This window comes from Leucopleurus acutus (assembly GCF_964270905.1).
Source record: "Leucopleurus acutus genome assembly, chromosome: 14".
NCBI lineage: Eukaryota > Metazoa > Chordata > Mammalia > Artiodactyla > Delphinidae > Leucopleurus > Leucopleurus acutus.
This window is the reverse complement of record NC_139156.1, coordinates 28074354-28096600: the sequence shown is the minus strand read 5'-3', so window position 1 is coordinate 28096600 and position 22247 is coordinate 28074354. Positions and strand designations below refer to the sequence as shown.

Below are 22247 nucleotides of genomic sequence, written 5' to 3'. Positions count from 1 at the left end.
GGTAACGTGAGGCGTGTGGAGTGTTACAAACAGGGAAACGTGGGGTGCTGACCTGAGCAAGCAGTTCCGGAAGACCTCTCTGAAGAAGTGAAGACTCTTTAGGAGTTAGCAAAGTTGGAGCTATAAGGGAGAAAAAGTAGGCCAGGTGGATGGAATAATACATGCAAAGGGACAGAGAGAAGGTACATTCAAGGACTTGGGCTGGAGAGGTGTGTATACACTTGGGACTTAATCCTAAAGCAATCAGAAGCCACAACGTCTAATTCACAGAATTCCTTCCCCACAGCAAGAGGCAGAAATCACTTAATTCTAAATCACTTCATTTTAAGACGTACCAAAAGCCTACAGGATAATTAGTTTGAATTAAATTTCCCTGGTTTGTAGCCACAGATGTAGGATACTATGGGGTTGGATCCCATAGGAACCCGAGTAAAAGGGCTGCTTTCCCCAGCACTCCCAATTATCAAGCCCTGATGCCCCAACAGCACTGTGAAATTGTCCCCAGGAGGGAATGTTGAGAGCTTGAGCAGAGCAGGTCCAACCCTGGTTCCTGGGTTAACATCTGAATTAGTGAGGTTAATTATATCATACCATTGCCAGTTATAATTTATACAGTTTGTCTTTTCTCCACCTCAGGATAATGTCCCCTCCCCTCCTCAGTGTAAGTATTTCAGCTCTCAGGCAGTCTCCGAGGGGCACGATGCTCCATCCTCCCTCGTCCCTCCTCTGCTGCTGGCTGCATCCCACAAGGAATCAAAACACCCCTTGTTAAATTCCGTGAGTCAGGAAAGAATGGAAATCCTGCTTTCAAAATTCTTACACGAGGCTTCTGGGAAAAGTGTAAGGAGAGCGTCTATAGTTAAGTTAAAGTAGTAAATAAACTGGCTCCGAGCTGAAATGGGCAGGACAGCCTGAGGAGCAGGTTAAGCAACAGAGAAAGGAGACATATGGGAAAAACACAAATCACTGATAGTAAAATAATTTTATTTAGTTTCTTTTTTAAAAAAGGTAGCATTTCACATATAAATTTAGACTTCAAGATTACCAAAAGGAACATCCCTGAAGGTGGGGCGGGGCGGGGGCAGACTCTGAGCCCCAGTGAGCACAGGGAAGCACATTCCACGGAGAGTTTAAGCAGAAGTCCTTTCTTGAGAACTTCACAGTGCTACTTCCCTGTTCCTCAACTCTGCCACCAGAGACTGTGGTTTGTAAGAAAACCCATATTCATCACTTTGGGGCAACAGTTTTTAGCTCATGGGAATAGGAAACATCTCTAGGAATGAAAGCACAAAGGTCAATGATCCAGGGCTTCCCTGGTGGCGCAGTGGTTGAGAGTCCGCCTGCCGATGCAGGCGACACGGGTTCGTGCCCCGGTCCGGGAAGATCCCGCATGCCGCGGAGCGGCTGGGCCCGTGAGCCATGGCCGCTGAGCCTGCGCATTCGGAGCTTGTGCTCCGCAACGGGAGAGGCCACAGCAGTGAGAGGCCCGCGTACCACAAAAAAAAAAGAAAAAAAAAAAAAAAAAGGTCAATGATCCAGATTTCCCACAACAATCATTATTTATATGCAGCAACAATATATGACAGGTAAAGAGTTTATTATATAGTTCCAAAAATCTTTTAAAAAGGGCTAGAGAACACAAAATTCATTCATAAAGAGAATGTATATAATTAAATGAGCAAAAACAAAAAAATTATTCTTTCCATATCACAAATGCCTTTATAGGATAAGGCCCTGGGAAAAGACCTCAAATCTGGGACTCCTGTCCCGTATTAAGTGTCTGGCACAACCCAGAAGCTGTCATGAGACTGACAGCTTAAAGGTTTCTGGAAGTGGTCCCATGACTTTTCTGTCTGGCTTGAACACAGTGTACACAAATGGTGTCTTAAACTGTGTAAACTCAGGCCTAACTACAGGGCACACTGATTCAAGAAAGTTAATCTTAAGATTAAAAAAACATCCAGATGAAACAGATCTCCCAGAGCCACAGGCTAACTCTGTCATCCTCTCATGTAAGTTTAAATCCACTGGCTGCCTAGGAAGTCAGTGGAATAATCCTGATCTCCTAGTTGAGGTGAAAGCTGCGGAACAACTTAGATTTCAGCATCTCAGGGCCAGGAGGGAAGGAGGCAAAGATGACCAAGGGTGCTTTCTAGGTTACTCCTTGATCCACCCGGTGGGCTCCTGATGAGTGTTGAGAAGGAGAACCCGTGGGCCAGTAACCATGGCAGCCCCAGGATCTGACCTTTAGGCAGAGGTACCGGGGCAAATGAATGTACCCCAAATCCAGTTTTAAAAATAAAAACTTCCTGCAGTTATGATACAACACTGTGCAGTGAACAGCTAGGAACTGGATGCTGCTTCTATTTCTGGTTAAAGTCCTGTTCCACTCTTGGCCAGAGCTGAGAGGTGACATAGAAGGAGTTGTCTGAGCCTAAAAACCAGGCACCTTAGTCACACATGGCCTGGGCAGTGACAGAGATAGTCATCACCCAGTGGAGGGGTATGTATGGCCCCCAGAGCTTTGGTTCAAAGCAAAGGTTTCATCTCACCCAAAACTTCAAACTAAGCTCTATCTCTGAGCCTACTAATGCAATAAACTAATGATTAGGAATCTCTATGAAGAATCTCTGATTGGGTGGCAAGGTGCATGTCCCAGCAGGCCACCATCTTGACTCTAGGAAAACAAAAAGGTGCAAATCGTATCAAGTAAATAGTTGCTCAAGTGGAAGATCATTTCCTGGGGAACTTCAGCGGACTAGATGCTACTCACATGGATGAATGCTGGGACTAGACCCAAAAGAGAAAGCCTGGGTCCTGGCATAATCAGTCTTCTTTACACTTACCACATCCTGGCCGCCTTTTCTCTGACCTCCTATCTCTTGAATGACTGAGCACACATTTCCCCGGGGACCAATGTAAACATTATCCAATAGATCTCAGCTTAGAAAAACACAGCTTGTTAAATATTTAGTGTTTAACATTCCAGTGCAGGCAGTATGTTAGCATCAGATTTTCCCTCATTCATGAGTACCAGTTTAGAAACGAACATACACAGGATATTTGATAAAACTGCACCTGAAAAGACCATCTGGGTGCCAGACAGCTGGCTCTATCCTGCAATCAGCTGATAAACCAGGACTACCACAGGAAAGGCAGAACAGACGGAGCATGAGTTCTCTGTAAATCTGAAGTCGTATAACCATCGTTCCCACTTAACCCCTCGGGCCATATCTTGATATGGGAGAACATTTCCACCTGTTGCATCAACCTGTGCTCTCCTTGTTTTGGATGGGGCTCTCTCCGGAGGGCTCAAGAGCCTCCTTAGAGGGGAGAGAGCTTTTTCTTCCAGTCCTAACCTCTGAATATTTCAAAGCACAAGAGGAGTCCACGAACATGCTAGGTATGTTGCTGCCAAAGTAGATCTTACTGTTAGAAGCAATGGCCTGGTACCTTTTGAGCTCCAGATATTCCGGGGTCAATTTGTGCTGTGAGAGGCAAACAAGAGCAAAGGCATCAGAACACTTTGGTGCAATAGTCACTGCTCTCTTTCCTTACACAGATTTTCCCTATTGTTCTCCTGAATATCATTCCTCAATTGTGAATTGCTACCAATGACCCTCTCTCACTTTGAAGTGTGGCTATCACATTGACAGCATTTTTCAGAATGGCATGAAACTATTGCCCCTTTCAGCATAAGGCTCACATCAATGACAAAGTCTTGACACTTGTGCCTCGCCAGCTTTTCCCATGACAGATTTGGATCCCTGGTTTGGAAACTGAAATTTCTCATCTTGCCTTCATCTTGACCAAATTCCATTCTGTTTCTATAGAGTAGTGTCCTCCAGTATGTTAAGTTTATTTCTAAATTTACACTGGATTTCAAAGCACTGACAACTCTCGTTCTGACCAGCTACCGTATCTTCAGACTTCTGAATATAGATTATGTTGTTCCTTCCTAAATGGAAAAAGTTTAAGCCCTGTCTATACCTTAAATCTTGACTCTAACCTTTCAGACTGCATCATATACCTTAGCAACCTCCTTCTCAACTTTTCCTCTGTTCCACTCTACTGTATAATTAATAACCTTACAAACCTTGGTCATATCCTTCTCTATATCCTTCCCTTCTCAGACTACAAGGGGTTCTAGCTGACTTTTAATTAAATAATTCCTACTAACTAGGTCTGTACTCTCTAGACCTAAACTTACCCCAGTCCCTATACAAAAATTGTTCACCCACACATCACCCAACTTCCTTTCTCAAATTACCACATATGAAATTCCTCATGACTAGAGTATTTTTTAAATCCAACAAACAAGCAGTACTCAACTGGGGGCATTCGGAAACGTGTGTGTGTGGTGGGGGGTGTGGATTGTTAAAATAATTGGTGAGCACTACTGACAGTTTAGCAGCCAAGGGCCAGAATGCATGAGATAGGCTTCAATAATGAAAAAGTATCTCACCCCAAGATGCTAAGAATGTCTGATGAGAAACTCTGCTCTAAACAAGCTTAGCATCTACCCCAAAGGTCTACCTGATCTGGGAAGCAATTTTAAATGAACTTTACTCCTCTCCTGTCACTCCTGTCATTTCAGGAGAAGACCTTTAACTTTCCTGATTATTGAGCCCTTATACAGCAGGACAAATGGATGAATTTATGGCATTTGACCTGAGTTTATATATCTGCTTGCCTTTGTCCTAGCTCCCCACTTTTATAAAGAACTATACAAAGTTCTCTACCCATAGAATGTGCAACATATGTCTTTCCAAGTGACTGGCCAATTCTAGAGGGTGTGATGGTAACTACCCTTCCTTGACACTGGATAAAATCGCCTCCATCGTGTTAGAACCCCCACAGGCGAAAGCAAAAACTTAACCTATATTACTAGGAGAGTGACACAGAGAGCCAGTCACCTTGTTTGAAGTGGCATATTTGTGTGCGGCATAATACTCAGCATCTGCTTTCGCCTTCTCTCGGGCCAGGAACGCAGCATCTAGTAAGCAAAACAGTCGGTGTTTAAAACAGAGCAAAGTTGCAATCCATTTCCTCAGCTGGGTAAGAGTTCAGACTCTACCTTACGTAGAAGCCCCTTTATCCACTGCTTGATATTCCAATCATTCACTTTACTTTAAAGGCATAAAACAACATTTGCAGTTTTCAAATCCCAGTCCCCAGACAACTCCTTCTCAAAGGGGAATACTCTTGTCAATATCAAGTTTAACTCTCAGCCCGTCTGAACCCACTTCATTTTCCACCTTAAGTTGCTCCTTCTTTCCTCCACCCCTCAACACCTAAAGCCTCACACCCCACCCAGGCTCTAGGCTTTAAGTATTAAGTCCAGACATGAGAGCTCTGCTCTATTTATTTGCACTGTCTCCATCCCCTTCAAATCTGATTCAGAATCAGTTAATGTAGAATGATAGGTAGCATCATCATATAAGCAAAAGAGGTTGAATATTTGGTCTTCAAGACAGTGAGCTAAGAACATCGACATCCCGCTATGTGTAATCAAGAGTTTGGGAGCCTCTACGACAATCAGGGCTTCTTTTTTCCCCAGCTAATTGTTTGGTTGGTTTTTTAGTTGACGGGTAGAAAAGAAACTGGTGGTGGTGGGGTTTCTTATCTTGTATATTCTTTAAAACTGATTACTTTGCCTGAGAACAAATAAACCCCAACTTAAGGATGGAAAATGAAAGGCTGGGTTTCCCATAGTCACAAACCAAACAAAAGAGCTAGATACACAATGGCAATTAAAAAAAAAAATTTGTCTAGAATATCAGGCCAGCTACTTCCTCCAGACCACCCACCATAACCCAGACCCAGTCCCTGAGACAGAGAAGCAGTTCAGGATGGTCAGAGCCTCTTTTCTCCCTGAGGTACCTTCAATTTCAGAAATGCGCTTTTCAGTTTCTTTCTCCATCACCTTCTGCTGAAACCGAATTTTTGCCACTTGTGCAATCTTCTCTGCTTCTATAATTATACACAAAACAAGATCTTCAAAAACACTTCTCTAGTTCCAGAGGTACTTAGAAACATGAGCACATAGTCTAACAATTATATAAGGTTTTATGGGCTCATTGTTTCATTGTTTTATCTATTCAGACTATAAACAACTCAACAGAAAAAAGGGAATTTATTTCCTACTTCACTGTTCTATTTTGACAGTGCTTGTTTTGTAGGAAGGAAGAGTACAAAAGGTGACAGTTCCAGTCCTTCATGGGATTAAATGGCAATGGTCCACAAGCTAATGGGGAAAAAAAAGATACTTCATGAACGTTCTCAGAACAAAAACAGAGCAACACAAATGTATGGCAACATAGGACAATTATATAAGGTGGCAGGAGAAAGAAAGAATATGGAAGATAAAACAAGGAAGACCTTCTGGAAGAAATCTTAAAGAAAATAATAGACATGACCTATAAGGACCTGGCAGAAAGTGTAAACAAAAACAAGATATACGAATTAGCATAGCAAGTCGCAGTTAAAGAGGTGATAAAGAGCCAGCTGATAAAAGAAGACAACAAAAAAATTACAGAGAGGGCTGGAAGACCCCTGTTTTGAGTGACAGGCTAAGGAATTTAACTTTAATATATACTCAGGATCAACTGTTATGTAACCATCAGGGAAATGATGTGATGAAGGGGAGGAGGAGTATTCTGACTACTGTAGAAGATAGAAGAGAAAGCAGGGTAATTCACCTGAGAATGTGAAAACAAGTGTTGGGAGTGAACAAGGTAGCTGCAGCAGGCAATTACAGGCAGGGAAAACAAAACATCCTTAGGAAATCTCTGGCTTAACCAAAGGATTCAGGACCAGGGAAGAAAGACTCTAATTATATTTTCAATACAATCACTGCAATTCTTGAAGAACATTCTCAATTCTCCTTTTCAGCCAAAGAAGTTGAATTTTAACATATCTTCTCCTTGGCCTCTGGAGGAAATGTATAATGGAAAGAACATTTCCAGGTGGTTTCTTCTTTCCATAAGGCAGGATCCTTTACCAGCTCCTCCAGGGCATACTTCCCTATCTCCCCATCAGCATAAAATCAATCTATCACCATACCATCCTAAAAGTAGGCTGTGTTCAGCTGAACTAAAAATTTAGCTATAAGCAGAAACTCAAGATAAAATTTGAATAGAAAGTCAGGAATCTGGAGCCTGCAGCTAGAACCCAGAGAATGGTGTATCAACATGGGGAACTGATGCAGTAATCCCATTTCACAATGTTCTCTGATGTGTGGGCATAAAGCAATAAAGAGCATGACCAAACCTCTAGTTCTAGAAAAATGGTGGAGTAGGCTAATGAGAAACCCTTCCAACACCTTAAAATGCTAGATAAAATATAACAAAATTGTTTTCTAATGTATAATTGAGATCATAAGAAAGAATGAGAGATCCTCAAGAGAGACAAGTGAAGAGAGAGCTGAGAGCTTGTATGGTGGCAGCCCTGGGAGTGGTTATTAGACTAGTAAGAGAAAGGGCCTTGGGCTATTGCCCAGCAGGGCCAGGAGATGAGGCCTTGAGATGTTAAAACTGAAATTCCCCTATAAAACCCGAGGACCTGCTAAAGGGCTGCAACTCTACCCACCAGCCCAGTGGCATATCATAGTGAAACTAGAGAATATGCAAAGATAGAGAAAATTCTTTTTTTTTTTTTAACAGAGAAAATTCTTAAAAGTAAAAAGAGGAGGAGAAGCCAAACAAAAACAAAATACTACTGCCAAAGTGACAAAGAAAAGTAACTTTAGTTGGGCTTAGAACTGTAGGCTAAATTACCATTCAAGAATGAAATAAAAGTATTTCAGACTAAGGAAGACTGAATAAATTTTCCAGTCCCTAGCCTTTACTGAAAAAAGCTAGCAGAAAAAAAGAATGAATTGTCAGAAGCAATGGAGAGGAAAAAATTACACAACATATTTAAATCAAAATAAAATATTTACTGTAGGAATCAATGATGATAATAATCAATGGGGGAATAAAAACAACATGAAACTAAAATACTAGGCAACAATAATATATAAAACTGGAGGACAGTGATAAGAGTTGAAGCATCCTAAGATACTGTTCAAGAAGAGGATGGAAAGAATGATTAGACTCTGTCAAGTCAGGTATGCTTGTTAACATTTTACAGGAAACAACTAGTTACAAATTCTAGAAATAGAATGTAAAACTTCCAATCAAGTAAAAGGAAGAAAATAATAAAGAAAATACAATCAATTCAATACCAATCAGAAAAGAAGGGAAAAAGAAGCATGGTAAATGGCACAAAATTAAATGATACAAACAAGTCCAAATATAGCAGTAACCACAATAAATATAAAAAGACTAAACTCACCAGTTAAAAGACAGATTCTCACATTGGATAAGATAACAAAATCCAGCTATATGCTGTTTACAAGAGACACACCTAAAACATAATGACATAGAAAAGTTGAAAGTAAAAGGATGTGAAAAGACACATCAAGAAAATAACTAACCAAGAGAAATCTGTCATAGCTATATTATCATCAGACAAAATAGACCTTAAGCCAACAAGCATGTCTGGCTATAAAAGAGGGTTATTACATAACTGGACCAATTCTCCACAGAGATGTAACAATCCAGTTCTGAAACTAAACATTCTTAATGATATAGCCCCAGAATACATAAAGAAAAAAAGTTTTAAGTCAAAAAATTCATGGTCATAGTGCGAGATTTTAACACACCTCTCTCAGTAATTGATAGCTCAAGAAGGCAAAAATTAGAAGAATACAGAAGATGTGAACAATACAATTCATAATCCTGACATAACGAATATGCAGAGAAACCTGCATCCAACAAATAGAGAATATACATTCAATCTTTTCAAGCACACATAGAACATTTACCAAAAAAGGACCACGTACTGATAATCCACAAAACAAACTTCAACAAATACTTAAGAATCCATATAACGGATATTTTCTGACTACAATGCAATAACATTGGAAATCAACAATAAAAAGGTAGCCCCCTGAGAACCAATTAGAAACTGAAAAATATACTTTTAATAATTCATGAGTCAAAGAAGAAATAATGGACTTTTTTTTTTTAATGAAAACCAAACACCAATAAATAAACTACATTCAAAACTTGTGGATATACCTAAAAGCAGAACTTAGAAGAAAATGTATAATCTTACATGTTTCCATTAGAAAAGACTTTTTTAGTCTTTTAGTTTTTACTAAAGAATTTAGTAACTCAAAAAGTTAGAAAAGAACCAGTGAGTAAAATAAATAAATAATAAAAAATAACTGTAAATAATAATTGAAAAGAAAGTGACTAAAGAATCAACCAAATCAAAATTTAGTTCTCTGAAAAGATGCATAAAACAGACCTCTGATCCAGCAAAACAGAAGGCACAAATAAACAATATCAGGAATGAAAAGGGGCATACAGATTTGGTAGAGGGTTTAAAAATCGTAAGAGAACTTTACAAATTTATGCCCCCAAATTTGAAGTAACAGATAAAATGGAGAATTTTCTAGAAAGTATAACTACCAAAACTGCCTTAAAAAAGAAACAAATACCTTACACACTACAGAAATTAAATCAGTAGGTTAAGTGTTGCCATAAAAATCAAACGAGCATACAAAAAAGCACAAACCCCACTAGACCAAGATGGTTTTTATAATTGAGTTCCACCATACCTACAAAGAGGAAGTAAAACATATTTTATACAAAATGCTCCAGAACACAGAAAAAGAAGAAATGCTCTCCAACTCATTTTGAGGCTAGTATAACCATGATACAAAAAACAAACAAAAAAACCCTCAAAAACTTGAGAGTAAGAATGTAAGAAAAAAAAAAGCTGACCATTTATGAAAATAAAAGTGAAAAATTAAAAGAAATTATTAGGGTAAAACTCCTACTTCATGGTCAAGTGAATTTATCCCAGGAAGACAAAATAATTCAGTAAGAGAAAATCTATTAATATAATTCACCATATTAATTGCTTTAAAAAGAAAAATTATATGGTCAACTCGACAGATTTAGAAAAAAACTCTAAAAGTTTTAGCAGTCATTCATGATAAAAACACTTGGCAAGCAAGAAACAGAAGGAAATGTCATTAACCCGATAAAAGTTAAGTATAGCAAACATCACTGGGACTGTGTATTTAAAGTTAGGAACAAGACAAGAATGCCTGTCACCATCTTTCTTTTCAACACTTCACTGGAAGTCATAGCCTAAAGCAGTAAGGTAAGAACCAAAAGGTGTGGGAGTACAAAGAAAAAACCAGAACTGTCCTGATCTGAAGACAATATGATTACTTGGGAAATCCAAGAGACTATTAGAAACAACAGCATTTTCGGCAAGATTGCTAAATGAAAAAATTAACAGCATACCTATACAAAAGTAAAAACCAGTTTGAAAATGTGCCTTGAAAAAAGAGCCTATTTATAATAGCAAAAAATTTGAGGAATATATAGGAATAAATCTCTAACAAAGAGTGTGTAAGAACTTTGAGAAGAAAATTATGATACTTTTTTGAAAGACCATTCTTTCATTTTTCATTCTCATAAATGGAGAAATAGAACAGATTTATAAAACTCAATATCATAAATATTGTAATTCTCTCCAAACTGATGTACTATATACAAGTAATGTGATTACAATCAAAACCCTAACAGTATTTTATGGAACTTGAGGAGCTGGTTCTAAAATTTATTTGGAGGAATAAAGGGCCTGGAATAGTCCAATACAACTTTAGAAATAGGAACAGTTTCGAGGAATAGTTAAGAAGGAACTTGCTCTCCCAGATAGCAAGACTTAAAATGAAAGCTACAGTAATTAAAGCAAGGTACTACTGTAAAAGGATAGACCAAGAAATTGAAAGAAAATGGAAACCCTAACAACAGAACAAATTATATATAGGATCTTATTATATGACAGATGTGGCATTAGAAATAAGTACAGGAAATAAGAAACTACTCAATAAATAGTCTAAGACAATTGGCTTGCCATTTGGAAAAAATTAAACTGAATTTCTATGTCACACTAAACATTAAAATAAATTCCAGATGGACTCAAGACCTACATATGAGAAGAAAAACTTTAAAACTTTCAGAATAAAATTATTACTTTGGGGTTGGGGAAGAATTCTTAAAACAAGATAGGAAAAGCACAAACTGGAAAGGAAAAGACTGATAAATCTGATTACATGAAAATGAAATATATATGTATGTCAAAGACATCATAAAGTTCAAAGACAAGCCACAAATTGAGAGATGATATTTGCAATGCATAAACCTGGGAAGGGATTAATATCCAGAAGATACAAAGAACTTCTACAAATCAGTTTAAAAAAGTAATCAAATAATGGGCTAAAGATATTAACAGGCAATTCACATACTAAAAAAAGGGAAACCCGAATGACCCATAAACAATACTCAAGTTTACTAGTAACTGGGAAAACTCGTATCAAAATTATGTGATACCATGCCCATCATCAAACTGGTATACATTTTAAAAAATCTGATAACTCCAAGGGTAGAGGACGATGTGTGGAAATGGGAAGTGAATACGGCAGCACAGAAATTGAAACTCAAACACTGCTGAGGAGAGGGTAAAATGGAGAAAGCACTTTGGAGAGCAATTTGGCAGCGTGTTGTAATTTGAAGATGTGTGTATCCTATGACCCAGCAATTCTACTTCAAGATATGCATTCTAGAGCAGTGCTTCTCAAACTACCTGTGGGAAAGCATTTTTTTTTGTATTTCAATATTTTATAAATTATGATGAGTTACTAGAAAAATATTAAAAAAGAAAAACATAAGTTCCAGTTTTTTATTAGATTCAACAGACAATAAAATTACTGTGTTAAAATGCTTTAAGAACTTCTAACACTCATTCTCAATTTCCATACTCATCTCATTGTGGATCCAAAACAAAAAGCCGGTGACAGGGCACCGACCCACATCACATGTGGAGTAGCACTTCTCTAGGAAAACTCTTGCATGTGTGCAGAGAGACATGGATAAGGGTATTACTGCAGAACTGTCTGTAATAAGGAAAAACCAGAAACTAACTCATTAGTAATCCATCAGAATCAAATGAGGCTCACTCATAGAATGAGATACATACAGAGCAGTTAAAAATAAACTAGATCTACATGTATCAATATGAATAAAACTCAAACAATGTTAGTAAAAAAATGAAGTTGTGAAATAAAAGGTGGAGTTTGATACCACTTTTGTAGTAAAACAATTCTATGAATTGTTTCCTGTTACATATTTAGAGTAAAAGTATAAAAATATGGACAGAAAATATACATCAACTTCAGAATAGAATGTACTCTGAGAAGAGAGGTCAAGAAATAAGACCAGGGATGGGTACAAAGGAGGCTTCAAATAGATATATAAACTTTTTCCTAAAAGAAAATATGATCTGAAGGAATATGGCAAAATGTTAAGCCTTCATATATAGTTCTCTGTATGTTCCTGTATATTTGAAATATTTCATATAAAACTCAAACTTTCAGCAAACCAAGGAACAAACAATTGAGAACCTAAGACGGCAGTTGAATACACAATATGCTGGAGTGTTAGGGAAGTCACTGGGACTCAAAATGAGCCGTGAGCAATGCTGCTGTACTTCTAAAGGCGGTAACATCTATCTATCCAGATAAAACTAGGTGCATGTCAACAGCAAGGATGCATACTATAATCCTGAGCTTTGGCCAAAAAACCTCCTTGTTCTGAATCTGTATAAACAAAACCCCTAGTCCGCCAGAGGCTAGAGCTGCCCCCAAGCCCTATCCACATTTCCTGTCCTCAAAAGACAACAGTGGGGGCCAACACCATGGTGAAGAGCCAAAGCACTTCATCAACTATTGGCCTCATCTACTTTTAAAGGTTTTAGGACATCTGAATACACAAAGGAATTTCCAGAATTCTCCACTACGTATGATGCAGTCTTATTTGAGTCCCATCAATATTCAACATGAGATGGACAAAGAACAGGACAAACTCATAACACATGTACTTAGAGGCATCCATTTCAGAAAGAAATCCAAGTACCTATAACAGCCTTTTTCCTCTCTGTCTCAGCTTCTTTCTCCACAACCTTTTGTTTTTGTGCAGCTATGAGAAGTTTTGTCTTCTCAGCTTCCCTGTGGAGTAAAATATTACAAAAAATTAGAAATGGTGTACAGTCACAGGTAGTAATTCTGACTCTACAGCGGGTCAGAGAACCATTTTCAACAAGAACTTTCTGACTCAGTAAGGTAGGCAAGAGAGATGTTATCCTATTTTACTAATAATGAATTTGAGGTTGAAAGGTTAAATGATTTGCCCAAAGTCACCCAGAAATAGGAATCAAATTTAGTATATTTGAATTTTAGTCAGACCCTTTCCTCTAATCGTTATCATGGAAAGGCCTGTGATCTGGAAGTGTCTGGAGTATATGAATGCTTCCTCTGCTGTTAGGCCTCCAGCTAATCTGCACCAATTAGCAAAAGGCACTAACTTCTGGGCAGATGTAGCCAACCCCTCGGATGCATGGTTTGGCAAGCAGAAGGGGGCTGGATTTCAGCCCCTCTTCAGGCAGACACCCCTGTGTAGCAGCCCGATTTGTTATACAGAAGATATAACTAGGTGGCAGTTACTAATTGTGTGGTGAACTGGGGCTCAATGCAAAGAACTTTCTAAGAATCTGAGCTTTCTAGCAACGGAAATAGGTGGCCAATCACTAAGCACGTACAAGTGGCAACTGGGTGACCACATGGAAGAAAGGGTATAAAAAAAGATCACTATTAGGTGGGAAGTTAGACTGGATTATCCCAAGGTAGCCTTTAATTCTAGAATTCCAAAAGTGTTTAAAATTAGGAAAGATCCAGAATTACCTGTAAAGTAACTCCAATAGTTTCCCCAAACATCACCCGCCCCCACCTCTCTCCTTTCCTCCTGCCAACATTGATAAAAGACATAAAATGACATTCTGGATACTGTGAGTTATTTGAAGGCAGGTAACACATAGTATTCATCTTTCCATCACCAGAAGCTATTATATTTAATGCCTAAGACATGCTGAGCCTTCACGAAATTTATTTTTCTTCTATAAATGGATCAGACCCATGATCTACTCAGCCTAGCACTCTGTGCTTTACAGTTTTAAAAGAAGAAATCCTTTTCTACAATGAAAAAGGGAAGATAAAACTTTGCATAATAAAAGATATAGACTTGGGAACAATAATAACTCAGAAGTATAACACTCTACAAAGAAGTAGTATTAGTACTTTTTGGACCCCCTGTATTTATACGTCTTTTGTATTCTTGACTTTTGCAAAGTTAGTTTTCTAGTATTTCATATTTTGCCTCTTAACATATCTGTCAAGTTTCCTAAAGACTTCTGTTTCTTCTTTTCAGTACCTGTCATATGAGAATACTGACATTTCAACTGCAATAGGTAGTCCCCGAAAGGAATCTTCTAAAACACTTTGAAACTAATTTCATGTCAAGCAAGTAACTTCTCATTCCCAGTCAGCCCTGGACACACAGAAGAGAAGACTACCAGGAGTCAACCCAGGCAAAGTTTCCCCAAAGGCAAATTATAAAGATCAGGTTTAATTTTAGATACATAATCACATACAATGGAAAAGCAAACTTGATACCAATGTGTTTATTCTTACCATTTGTAACACAGTAACAAAATATAGACACTCTCTTTAACCTTAACAGCTAGGACTCTTTCTCTCCTCTATTAATATTTAATTCAAGGTATTATTCACATCCAAATTATAGCTGCTTAGGCTTCCAACAACAGTTCTACAGCAAACTGCATCCTTAGCCACTGAAGCTGCTCCTGAAATGTCCATATATAAAGAGAAAACTAGTAAGAGTCTAGTGGGAATTAAGACACCAGACTAGGTAATATTACTAGAATTAAAGAATGGAAGATAGACATATAGCCCTCCCCAGTGTAATATCTGAAACATAATTTTCCTCTAGAGTGGTAAATTAATGTAGACAGCCCTAAATAAAAATATTGGGATCCCATGCATATTACTCACATTAACTCAAAATTTCTTCTTATGGCTTCTGGGATTTTGGGTTTTGTAACACGCACAGCCTAAAAAATAAAAGTAAAAAAGCCAAAGTGTATTTGAAAAATAAATCGTCAAACTAAATCTTCTACAAAACAGCTCCTCAAATGACACTAATAAAACAGCTCTGACATAGCTGCCTACTGACACACATAGGGATCCCATTAGAAAATCTACTGTTCCTGCCATCAACCCAAAAAATCAAAATAAGCTGCTTCTTGTTTCCTTTAAAAAATGCCTGGCTATAGGATAAACCACTCTACCTGTTGAGGAAATAAATTTTTAGGGAAAAGGTTCTCTCTTAAAAGACCTTTCACAAAGCTCTTAAGTTGGATACTTGTGTTTCCTTTCCAAACCTGCAAACCAAAGAAACAGAAGGAAGGCAAAATTTCAAGATTTAAATTATAAAGTAGGAAACAGTCAAAAACAAAAACAAAAACAAGCAAAAACCCAGGTCAGTACATGCAACTTAATACAGTGGACAAGTAAATGAATTTACCACTTCCTAAACCTGCAATCACTCAGTACTGGCTACAAATAAACAGCTCAACACTGAGGGAAAACAAACACCAATTAACAAATAACAATTAGCAGCTTGTATTCTTTCTTCCTAGAACCTCACTTAGAACAAAGTCTACTTATCTCTGTAAACATTGTTTACTAGACCCTGTTTCTCTAACCATAGTGTACTTTGGCATAATTATCTATGAAACAGGATAATTTTGGGGTGCAAGAGCCACGTACAAAAGCCCCTCTGTGTTCCCGGTTTCTTGTTTGTAGAAAAAGGCTTTAGTCTCCTAGGCCTTCCCTGGAAAAAGGCTTTAGTCTCCTAGGCCTTCCCTGAGTTCCAAAGAACAAACTCAAGCAGTTACTAATTCAGGAGTGAGGAAATGCAGAAACAAAGGAAAAGCAGTCAAGAAACAGTCATTTATAAAACAGAGTCCTGGTTCCTCCTCAAGGGATATACGTAACAACCTAATGCATATCTGTGACTTGTTCTGAAGTAACCAAGGCCCTCACCCAGGTGGAGGATGCTGACTACCTGAGCACAAGCACAGAGACCCCAAACTGGCTGGAACCAGAAGACTGATGATTAAGATTTCTGGAACATCACCATGAAGAAAGTCATGCCCCCTGCAAACCTCACCCCAAATGCTGTCTTTAAAAACTCTTCCCTGAAAGCCACTGGGGAGTTTGAGCCCTTTGAGCATGAGCTGCCCATTCTCCTTGTGGGACCCCGCAAAAAAACCCTTACTTTGCTGCAAACACCCACTATCAGAGTTTGGCTTTCTGTGCTGTGGGCACATAAGCCCTTACAGGGTTACATCTGCTTGGGAAATACAGATTCCGAAGGCTGACTTTTCCGTATCAAGGACCTGATCTCTCAGAAGTGTTTGATTTTACTAGTTAAACATCCTACACCACCCCTCCACCCTGCTACACACACACACAAAGCACTTTGCTGATCTGTAGAAACGTTTACTTTCCCTCTGAAAACTGGCTGAACTTTTAAGCAACAAGGCCTTTAAGCACATAGCCTTTTTTTAGGGCTTATGAAAGAAGGCTTTTAAAACTTTTAAGCAACATAGCCTCCCCTACATAAAAGAGACAAGTCAGATGTGTACATAATTTTGAGGATTATAATAACTACATACAAGAATTAGAGTGAAATGGAATAAGAAGCTGGGGACCATAATGAAAAAAGTCATTTCATGCTAATGGTAAGGCATGTGAGGCCATAAAGAACAACTCATGGACATACCCATAAGACAAAGAAAAATTCAGAACCAGAATTTATAAGAGATGCCAGATTTCCCAAGTGACTACCAGAAATACAGATGACTTCCAATATGATTCAGGGGGAAGCACTGTCATATTGCATTTAATTATGAGACTGGCCATGTATCTTTATAGTCTTATAAAAAGAGCATGAAATAGGACTTCTTCTGAAGACTTCTGTCTTGCTGTGTGAGGCTGAAGAACACACTACACGCTTGCCAATCTTGGGAAATCTCATAATTTTCAAATATGTGAAATATAACCACCTACTGTAACAGATACCATGAGTAATTTGCTTCATAAGAGATTTAAATAAAATAGTAACATATTCAAAAACAATGGTCAAAATACACACACACACAGACACACACACAGTGAGTAAAGAAAGGGAAAAAAAGAAGCTGATGAAATGAATATGTCTGTTAAACTGACTCGTGGATTATAAGCATATATTTTAAACTAAAAGCCAGCATTTAATATATATAGTCACTGCCTTAAATAACATAGGAAAAAATATCAAGAATGCTTATTTTCACCACTTTAATTTGCCATAGTTGTTCAAGAAGGAAAAATGGGGTACAAATACAGAGAAGGGAAAAATGAAAATACTGATTGTTACAGAGAAGGTTCACTCAACAACAAATATTAATTGGGTGCCTAGTCTGTACCAAGTACTGTTTATTCCAACCACTGTGGACAGAGCAATGAATAAGGCAAGACTGCTCTCATGGACTACAAAATTTTAAAGGCAATAAAGAACAACAAAAAGCAAATAAATGAACAAGAGAATTTCAGATAGTTATTAGTGTTATGTGAAGAATTAAAATACGAGGTTGGGGGGGAAATCAAGATTTTTATTTTGGCATAATTATATAACTAAAAAAAATCTAGGGAAATTCATAAAGTTTTAGTCAAGCAAGATAAATAGCTCTAGAGATCTGCTATACAACACTGTACCTATAGTCAATAAAAATGTATTGTATACTTGAAATTTTAAAAGGGTAAATCCCATGTTAAGTATTTTTTACCACACACACTCACAAATCTAAGGAAATTAACCAAAAGAATTACTAGAGACAGTTAATTCAGCAAACTTGCAGACATACAATAAAGTCACCAAGAATCATTTGCATTCCTCAATGCTTAAAAAAAAGTGCTACATATTTAATAGAATTAAAGCTCATTAAATTCATAGATATTAATTTAACTTGGGATATGGGTTTCTCACCTAGGTCAGAAATTCTAAAGGAGGGGCTTCCCTGATGGCACGGTGACTGAAAATCCACCTGCCAGTGCAGGGGACACGGGTTCAAGCCCTGGTCCAGGAAGATCCCACATGCCGTGGAGCAACTAAGCCCGTGTGCCACAACTACTGAGCCTGAGCTCTAGAGCCTGCAAGCCACAACTACTGAGCCTGGGCACCACAACTACTGAAGCCTGCGTGCCCTAGAGCCCACACGCCACAACTACTGCAACAAGAGAAGCCACCGCAATGAGAAGCCCACGCACCATGATGAAGAGTAGCCCCGCACTTGCTACAACTAGAGAAAGCCTGCGCGCAGCAACGAAGACCCAACACAGCCAAAAAATAAATTAAAAAATTTAAAAAATAGTAAAAAAAAAAAAAATTCTAAAAGAAACTAAAATGATAATACAATTATAAGTAAAGTCATAGACTATGTTCCTAATTTTTAAATGTATAAGCCAATTTAGGTACCTGATATGACTTGAAAATACTAATAATGAAAGCTCATCTTGTAGAATAAACTGGCAGAAATATCAAAGGCCATTATTATTATTATTTTTGGCCGCACCATGCATCATGTAGTATCTTACCAATAATTCCCCAACCAGGGATCAAACCTGTGCCCCGTGCAGTGGAAGCACGGAGTCTTAACCACTGTACTGCCAAAGGCCATTATTTTTTTAAAAGCTAATATATCTTATCAAATTTTAAAAGTGAATGAAAAGTTGAATTATCATGACCATACGGTAATATGTTAAAAATAGGAATGGTGAAAAATAGCCTTTAAGTTCTAAAAATGCATTCCAACTATCATAAGAAACTATTTTATAAGAAGAATAAATCAACCAAAAAAAATGGAGATCTTGATCTATCAGTTTAAAAACAAGAAAGTGACATTTTTTCATTCAATAACGTTTATAAAAACTACAGGGCTTCCCTGGTGGCACAGTGGTTGAGAGTCCACCTGCCGATGCAGGGGACACGGGTTCGTGCCCTGGTCCGGGAAGATCCCACAGGCGGCGGAGCGGCTGGGCCCGTGAGCCATGGCCGCTGAGCCTGCACGTCGGGAGCCTGTGCTCCGCAACGGGAGAGGCCACAACAGTGAGAGGCCCACGTACCGCAAAACAAAACAAAACAAAACAAAAAAACCCAACAAATAAATATAGGTAAGTTTAAAAGATCCTTCTTTCTGCCATGCAGAAAATGATGTGGACAAGTGAAAGTGAGAAAACAGGATAGAAGACTACTGCAGAAGTCCAGGCAAGAAATAGTACTTGGTCTAAGGAGGTGGCAGTGAAGATGTTTTAGATGGATTTGGTAGAATCAGCAGGATACGGGACTGATTAGATGTTAAGGGCTAGAGGGTTCTCAAAGACGCCTCCCATACCTCTAGACTGGCCTGAGGGTAAGAAGGAGCCATTTACTAACAAGAGGGAAAAAACAGGAGAGAAGTAGATTTGATAGGAAAAGACCAAGGGCTCAATAACTAATGAAAGAATAGGAAATAGAAAAATCAATGGAACACAACAAAGTTCAGAAAGGACTTTACTATATAACGGAATTTAGCAAATAATATGATGGCATTTCAAACAAAGAGGAGAAAGGGGCATAAATTATTCAGTAATTGCTGTTGCTAATAAATTGGGGGAGGGGCAGGTTGGAGCCCAACCTCACAAATGAAATCGAAATGGATTCCAGATGAATTAAAATTTTAAATCTAAAAATAAAACTGTAAAAGTAAAGAAAATGTTGTAATTTCTGATTTTATTTAAATTTCTATATTTTAAAGTTGGTGAAAGGCTCTTAAAAGCATAGTAGCACAGCAAAATCCCATAAAGAAAAAAATACTAAAATTACTGCTAAAAATACTAAAATTAAACTTCAGAATTGTCAAGGGGAAAAGAAATGTTAAATGACAAAGAAAAAAACTAGGAGAAAATGTTTACTATGCATTTAAAGAAGAGTTGCAATAATTAACATATCAAAAACAGTTTATTTAAGTTAATGAGAAAAACACATAAAAACAACCAAAAAATGAGCAAACACAATTCACAAATCAAATACAGAGGGCCAATAAACATCCTAGGGCATTCAACCTCAATAATTAATACACAATGGCAGATTCATTTTTTCCAAAAGGATTTAGAGAGCAGGTATGCATCTGTTAATTATTTGAGTACAATCACACAATCAAATGTATAGAAAACAACAGCTCATCAACACTGCTGATGAGAGTATAAGCTACTAAAATTTTTCTGAAAGGCAATTTGGCAATGTATATAAAAAAGCTCCCAAACAAGGCATCAATCCTACGCTTAAGAACTTATCTTAAGGGAAGAATTTTAAAAGATGTATGTATAAGCTTGGTCATAACATGCACATAACAGTAAAAACTGGAAGCCAACAGGGATTAAATAAAAACATTAAAAGTGATGATGCAGCAAATCTTACTTTTAACTTGAAAAGCTGCTTACATATATTGCTGGTGAAAAAAGCTATGGTATGATTCCATTTTAGTTCAACATTATTTATAACTATAAACATATGTTCCTCTGTATTAAGAAGAGTCTGGAAAGATACAACGAACTATGTTATCTCTGCATAGTAAGATTACTGTTGAATTTCACTTTGTTATTCATCTTTTTCCTAATATCTGATTATTTTTACAACACATATAACATGCGTGTGTATAAAAATATCGATAATATACAAGGTACTACTACAAATCAGTAAGAAAAACATTTCAATAGAAAAATGGGCAAAGAATATGAATAGGCAATTGACAGATGAGTACCAATGGACCAAAAAATAAACAAAAAGATGCTCAACCTCATTAACAACTAAGGAAATGCAAATCAAGGAGACAGATAACTTCACATCTATCCATACAGCAAAAATCAGCATGTCTGATTGCTTCACATGCTGATGAGGTCATGGAGAAACAAGTATTCACATATACTGCTGGTAAGAATGTAGATTTAGGGACTTCCCTGGTGGCGCAGTGGATAAGACTCCACGCTCCCAATGCAGGGGGCCTGGGTTTGTACCTGGTCAGGGAACTAGATCCCACATGCATGCCGCAGCCAAGAGTTCGCATGCCGCAACTAAGGAGCCCACGTGCTGCAACTAAGAACTGGTGCAACCAAATAAATAAATAAATATTAAAAAAAAGAATGTAGATTTATACAGCCACTTTGAAAGATAAAGTGTACATACAAGGAGATGTGTCAGGAATATTCACTACACTATTGTTTATTAATAGCAAAAAATTGGAAACAGTAGGGAAATGGTTATGTAATATAAGGCAAGGAACTCTAGGGGGCTGTTTAGAAGAATGAGCTAGATCTCCAAGTAACGACCTGAGCAGAATCTAGGAATCTGTGGCATTCACATTATCTTCAAAATTGAAAAGCTGCTCCAGGCAACCAAGAGAGTTTTACAAAGTTAGCTCTGGGACATTTCAAAAGAACCCTTAACTTTGGCAGTTCCCCCTCAGGCACCTGGCAGAGATAATGGCAAGATGGAGGACAGGGGAAAACCTTCAGAAGTTTTCCAGACTCGTTTATGAGATCGCATACGATCACCCACAGTGAATGCACACTTCTCAGAAGCAGTGCAATCTAGAAACTAAGAAAGGACATTAGAGAAGCCACATTACCACTTCTCAGGTAATCCAGATCCAAAGCCACTGCGTTCTAATGTTACTGACCATGACTAGAGTAGAAAAGGCATCTTACAGTCACACCCAATATCAACACCTACCCCACACACTTATGTAAAACAAACAAAAGCCTCACAGACTGATACTTTAACTTACTACATGCCACGTGCTCGGGTTTCTTTTCCTATTCAATTCCATCTTATTTAAAATGCTGGTCATGACCCACTAAAATTGATTTTAGAACCTACTAGTGGATTTCAACCCAATCTGAAAAAATACCCCAAAAAAGCAGTTATTCTCACCATTCTATTTCCCAATGCCACTGCCACCACCACACCACCACTAAATTCTTCTGCTACCTTGCTTTTACTCAGGTCTTTCCACCCACCTGAAATATCTTCCTTACTCTTTTCCACCTTATAAATCGTATTAATTCTTCCAGACCTACCTATCAATAAAATCTCAACTCAATCAGTCATTTCCAGGCAGATTCTCCT

At 37.9% G+C, this 22247-nt stretch overlaps 1 protein-coding gene across 4 annotated transcripts in view; it reads right to left on the bottom strand.

Moving 5' to 3' along the window:
- ERLIN1 (ER lipid raft associated 1) overlaps positions 1-22247 on the bottom strand; it is a 41187-nt gene that overhangs the window by 4077 nt on the left and 14863 nt on the right. For 2 of the 4 annotated variants that reach the window (XM_082854912.1, XM_082854913.1), the window contains exons 8-12: positions 15032-15090; positions 13041-13132; positions 5884-5973; positions 4917-4996; positions 3454-3488 (exon numbers count right to left, since the gene is read on the bottom strand). In XM_082854912.1, the coding sequence (XP_082711038.1) occupies positions 3454-3488; positions 4917-4996; positions 5884-5973; positions 13041-13132; positions 15032-15090 (356 nt within the window). Of the gene's footprint in view, positions 1-1014; positions 3489-4916; positions 4997-5883; positions 5974-13040; positions 13133-15031; positions 15091-22247 lie in introns of those variants that run through there. The other 2 variants (XM_082854914.1, XM_082854915.1) reach the window with 1 other exon arrangement.